This window comes from Sinocyclocheilus rhinocerous, unplaced genomic scaffold (genome assembly GCF_001515625.1).
Source record: "Sinocyclocheilus rhinocerous isolate Xijiao unplaced genomic scaffold, SAMN03320098_v1.1 scaffold493, whole genome shotgun sequence".
NCBI classification, from domain to species: Eukaryota; Metazoa; Chordata; class Actinopteri; order Cypriniformes; family Cyprinidae; genus Sinocyclocheilus; species Sinocyclocheilus rhinocerous.
The window spans coordinates 281860-287688 of NW_015626376.1; the positions used below are offsets into that span (position 1 = coordinate 281860).

Consider the following 5829-nt stretch of genomic DNA (forward strand, 5'->3'; position numbering starts at 1 on the left):
GATCATGTGACACTGAAGACTGGAGTAATGATGCTTTGCATCACAGAAATAACTTAGATTTTAATGTATGTATTATTTTACATCATAATAATATTTCACAATATTACATTTTTCCTGTATTTCTGATCAAATAAATGCAGCCTTGATGAGCAGAAGAAACTCCTGTAAAAACATTCTGACCCCAAACTTTTGAGCGGTAGTGTGTGTGCTACTGCTTTTGTGCTCCACATACTAGTCTTCTGAAGCTGTCCTCTCTGTTGTTGGTCTTGTATGATCTTGACGATGTCTCTGCATGCTCACAGTCTTCAGGCGACGAGGACGGCTGTGTCTCTCCGGTCGTCTGCGGATCCTGTCCCGCATCGGTCAGGAGGAGCCCTTCGATCTGTCCCAGAAGAAGCAGCTGCGTCTGTCTCAGTCTGACGGCGGCAGCTCCGGTCGAGAAGAAGACGAGGACAGTCTGTACAGTCCTGACCTCTACAGAAGAGACCAGACGACACGCAGCGCTGCAGAGATAAAGAGGACGGCTGCTGACGGACAACAAGACAGAGACTCTCAGACACGCTGTGAATGATGATGTTTCAGTATTTTTTTCATGTGAAAAATCTACAGAAATTATTTCCTGCGTCAGTATTTTTTGACGTTTTCCAATAGAAAATATCTAAATGAGCAAAATTACTTAAGTTGTTTAGTCCTAAAAATTAAGTGAGTTTATGCTTAAAACAAGAGAAAATATCTACCATTGGGGTCAATATTCAAAGGGAAACGAGATTATTTTTCTTGTTTTAAGCAAAATTTTGAACAATAAAAAGTAATTTTGCTTTAAAAAATGATTCTCTTGCTTAGTGATTTTGTCTTGTTTGCTAGTATAAATATCTAAACATTCTTGAATCAAGATGCAAGTAAAATGATTTAAGATATTAAGTCTTGTTTTCTAAAAAAAAAAAAAATTTTTTTGTTCGTTTTTGCATAAAACAAGCAAAAATATCTGCTAATGGGGTAAGAAAAATAACCTTAAATCAAATTTTTCTTGCCCCATTGGCAGATATTTTTGCTTGTTTTATGCAAAAACTAACAAAATGTGTATATTTTTTTTACATAAAACAAGACTTAATATCTTAAGTCATTTTACTTGCATCTTGATTCAAGAATGTTTAGATATTTATACTAGAAAACAAGACACAAACACTAAGTAAGAAAATCATTTTTTGCAGTGTAAATGCATCTTGATTTACGAATGTTTACTGGAAAACATGACAAAACATCATTTTTTTTGCAGTGAAAGTATCTTGATTTTCAGAAGACGTGTAGCATGTTTAGTCTACTTGGTAATATCTCGTAATGTTTAATGAAATTAATATAATTGAAAACTGATATATTTCTGACCGTTAATGCTAATTGCCTTCAATGGAGGTGTTCTTGCTCTAAAATGTTCTGACTTTGATAAATTAATGATGAATGGGTTGACGCAGTACTGACAGATTTATGATTTTTTGATAGTTTTGTATTTTTGTAAACACAGAGATGATTTTATTTGCCTGTGAATCAACTGCAGTGTGAACGCTGATCAATATTTAAGTACAATAAATTCATTTAAAGATTAAACTTTTGACTTTTAAATGCAATGACAACAGCACAGAATATGAATAAGGGGGAAAATTATATTATAATGCAGTCATCATGAAGATCTTACTATTTAGACAATACTGTAAAGACATGTTCACGACAAAAAAAAAAAAATTCTTAGGTTTTTGGAATTTTTTTTTATTTTTATTTTTTTTTGAGTGGTTTTTGGGAAAAAAAATTGTTTACTGCAAAAAAAAATTTCTTAGGTTTTTGGAATTTTTTTTGTTTTTTTTTTGAGTTTACTGCAAAAAAAAAAATTCTTAGGTTTTTGGATTATTTTTTTATTTTTATTTTTTTTTGAGTTTACTGCAAAAAAAAAATTCTTAGGTTTTTGGAAAAAAAAAAATTTAGTTTACTGCAAAAAAAAAATTCTTAGGTTTTTGGACAAAAAAATTTTGAGTTTACTGCAAAAAGAAAAAATTCTTACTTTATTCTTACATCTTACTTTAAAAGAAAAAAAATATATTTTTCTTGCTCCAGTGGCAGATATGTTTCTTGTTTCAAGCAAAAACTAACAACATTTTTTATCATTCTTTTAGAAAACAAGACTTATTATATGAAGTTATTTTGCTTCGTCTTGATTAAAGAATGACTAGATATTTCTATTTCTAATGACTGAAAAGCACTGTTTATACCCGAAAATATGAGAAAAACTAACTTCAAAATTCAACGGGGGAAATAAATCATTTTTCTGACCCAATTGGCAGATATTTTTTTGTCTTGTTTTAATCATAAACTCAATTAATTCTAATACATCTTTCAGAAAACAAAATGTGATATCTTTAGTCATTTTGATTCATTTTGAAAATGAGACAAAAATACTAACTTTTGCAAAACTTTATAGTATATAGTGTTATATAGCCAAGCAAATATATTCTTAAGTAAACTTAAATGTAGTCTATTTTTACTCTACAACCTTTTGGGCACTGTGTGACCAGAGCCAACGGTTAATGACCCGATCCTGCCACATTTACACTTCAAAACTGACTCAAGCGGCCTTTAAATGAACACAAAAGCACATTTTCCCTGGCAGCAAAAAAATATATATATTTCAAAATATTTGCTAAAATATATTCACGTAAATAAAATTTCTCTCAATTTCTTGGGCTATTTTTTAGAATATATGTATATATATTTTAATTACTTATTTGATAAGCATTTGTATTTTGTTTTTATTTTCATTTTCATTCAACATTTCTCATTTTTATCAACTTTAAAATTACTAAATCTAAAATAAAAATTTATAAAAATATAAACATATTAAAAAAATAAAAAAAACGATAAAAATGACAAAACTACACAACAAAATTACTAACATTTTTAAATGTTAAACTATATTAAACTAATGCAAAACATCCATAAAACTATAATAGTATATTAGTATAGTAAATTTTTAATTAACTTTAAAATTACTAAAACTAAAACTGAAATAAAAATTAATAAAAAATATAAACATATTTTTAAAAAAACAATAAAAAAATGATGATTTTATGCAATAGTGGAATAAGTTGTGAAATAAATTAACATTTAGAATGATTTCTGAAGATCATGTGACACTGAAGACTGGAGTAATGATGCTGAAAACTCAGCGCTGCATCACAGAAATAAATTACAGTTTAATACATATTCACATAGAAACCAGCTATCGTAAATTCTAATAATATTTCACAATTTTTACTGTATTTTTAATCAAATAAAAGCAGCCTTTTGAGCAAAAGAGACCGTTTTCACATTTTCAAAACACCCACAAATGCATAATTATTCTCAACATGTGTACATTTTACTGGATCTGTGATACAAAAAAATAATAATAAAAATAAAATAAAATCTCTGTGCATGAATATTCAACTCTCAGGCCTTTTTTAGGCACCACACCTTCTGGGTATTTGTCCTGATGAAGCTCTGAGAGCAAAGAGGAAGTGCTCAGATCCTCTTCCTGTCTTCCGATCACCTCAGTGTAATAGTATATTAGTATAGTACATTTTTTATTAACTTTAAAATTACTAAAACTAAAACTGAAATAAAAATTAATAAAAAATATAAACATATTTTTAAAAAAACAATAAAAAAATGATGATTTTATGCAAAACATCCATAAAACTATAATAGTATCTCAATGAGGCTTGACATAAAATAAACAGAAATAAATAAAAATAAAACCTTATTTCATTTCAGCTAGTTTCCAAGGCAACATTTCTCCATTTTCCACTTGATGAACTAATATAACTAAAACTGAAATAAAATTAATAATAACTGTTAATTAAAACTCTACCTATTTATGAACTACTAAAAATGACAAAAACACACAACTGAAATGCTAAAACTTGAACTAAAAGTAACACGACAGCAGAAAATATAAAATATTCACAAAAATAATACTGAGCTTTTGTTGTCTATATAACACGTGTGAAGATAACACAAAGGAAATTTATTTTCAATGTATAAAAAATATTTTTGTATATGAAGGTTGAAACTAAATATATTTTCGATTTCAAGAATATATTTTATAGAGCTTTGCTGTTTACAACATATATCTAGCATATATATATATATATATATATATTTAGGCCATATTTAGGGTCTCTAACTCGGTCTATATGAATGACTGCAGACTTTCACTGTCACTGTGAAGGGAAAGAGTTCAGCAGATGGTTAATGTTTAATGTATAATGTTTCTGAAGTGTATTTAAATTAATTTTCAATTGTTGTTTTGAAATCAGCAGAGATTATAAGATTAGAGCGCCCTCTATCGGACACACCTGCCATCACACCATGTGAACCAATATAACTATTATTAGAATTGCGCTTAAATGGTATCCAGACGCAATCCTTGATCGTTAATTTAATCGTTAACTCATTAAAAATAATTAAAATATTTTTTTCACAGGTCAACGCGCTAGCTCAGACTAGACTATACCATTGCGGATGCACGGGGTTGGTTGGTTACATTACAATGTACTATAAAACGCAAGGTATACCTCTGATATAGGTGACAAATCCTGTCTATCTTTCAGTAAATGTTAGTAATAATAAGGTATTTCCAAATGTTAAGCGATTCCAGATCGTGGCGATTCTCTGTGAATCTCCCCCCTCGCGCCGAATGGTTCAGTCTCAAGATGGCGGCCTCCATCCTGCAGCGCGGTCTGTCTCCTCTACAAACTTTTACTAAATGCGTCAGTTACAGATCGATCGGTGAGTGTCAACATTTATTGATCGTAATTATGCTGTCGTACTAAATTGAGATCAGGATGTAAATGTAGAAGCGTAAGGCTTTGATTTGTAATGTAGCCGTGTGAGGAGGTGACGGAAAGGTGAATGGCGTGATCGCGTCTGTTTGAGTTTGCCGCGGTTTTCAGTTAATTTAAACACAGGTAGTTTTTAATAATCGATTTTGTTTCTAACCATGTTTTTTAGACTATGTAAATACGTTATCTGACAATTCTGTACTACTGTACGGTAATTAATTTCCACATGTTTATAGTTATTGGCTTCACTTACATTATTTGGAAGGTTTAACTGTAGTTATGCATAAGCAACACAATTATGATTTATGTTTTATGTGTTCAGGAGAAATCAACTGATCTGTAATCGTTGTAAGTGACAGATTTTATAGATCGGTTTCGATTCATAAGCTCTTGGTTTGATTTGATATCATTAATTTGCATTTATATCAAGTACAGTTCATGTCAATCTCTACTAAAGCTGTGAACTAAGTTATACAGAAGCTCTGCCATTTATGTTAATGCAATATTAAAGGTTAAAACTGACAGCCGAGTCCAAATTCAATTGCTGTTAATTTTAGATATAATAATCAACACTGAAATAAAATATGATTTCTGTGTGGACATTTAAGCTACACATAAAGCAGTTTTTATATTATCTTTTTAGTGATATAATGGTTTCAAGATTTGTTCAAACGTACATTAAATAATGAATACATCACTAACAGGTTAAAGGCACAATATGTAAGATTTGTTTTTATTCAAATATCCAAAAACCACTAGAACAGTGTTATATATTTAACTGACTTGTGTACTTACATTATCCCAAATGTTTCGAAGAATGTTTAAATCCAGAGAAATAAGCAATTTTAACTAGTGACACGGACCGTGTCCATAGTGTCGCCTGCTAATGACGTCATAACCCCTCGATTTCCGGTTTTGTTTTGTAGAAAACATGGAAACACCAAAGACACTTTAATATGTT

General features: G+C 29.9%; 2 protein-coding genes across 3 annotated transcripts in view; both read left to right on the forward strand.

The window, feature by feature from the left end:
- The window catches only part of LOC107712450 (zinc finger protein 366-like), a 19612-nt gene extending 18950 nt beyond the window's left edge, over nucleotides 1-662 (forward strand). For both annotated transcript variants that reach the window (XM_016517718.1, XM_016517710.1), the window contains exon 5: nucleotides 303-662. In XM_016517718.1, coding sequence (XP_016373204.1) covers nucleotides 303-571 — 269 coding nt within the window. In that variant the 3' untranslated portion in view covers nucleotides 572-662. The remainder of the gene's footprint in view (nucleotides 1-302) is intronic.
- A 4038-nt stretch (nucleotides 663-4700) lies between these two features.
- mrps27 (mitochondrial ribosomal protein S27) overlaps nucleotides 4701-5829 on the forward strand; it is a 13214-nt gene continuing 12085 nt past the window's right edge. Inside the window, exon 1 of the mRNA XM_016518006.1 lies at nucleotides 4701-4815. Coding sequence (XP_016373492.1) covers nucleotides 4740-4815 — 76 coding nt within the window. The 5' untranslated portion in view covers nucleotides 4701-4739. The remainder of the gene's footprint in view (nucleotides 4816-5829) is intronic.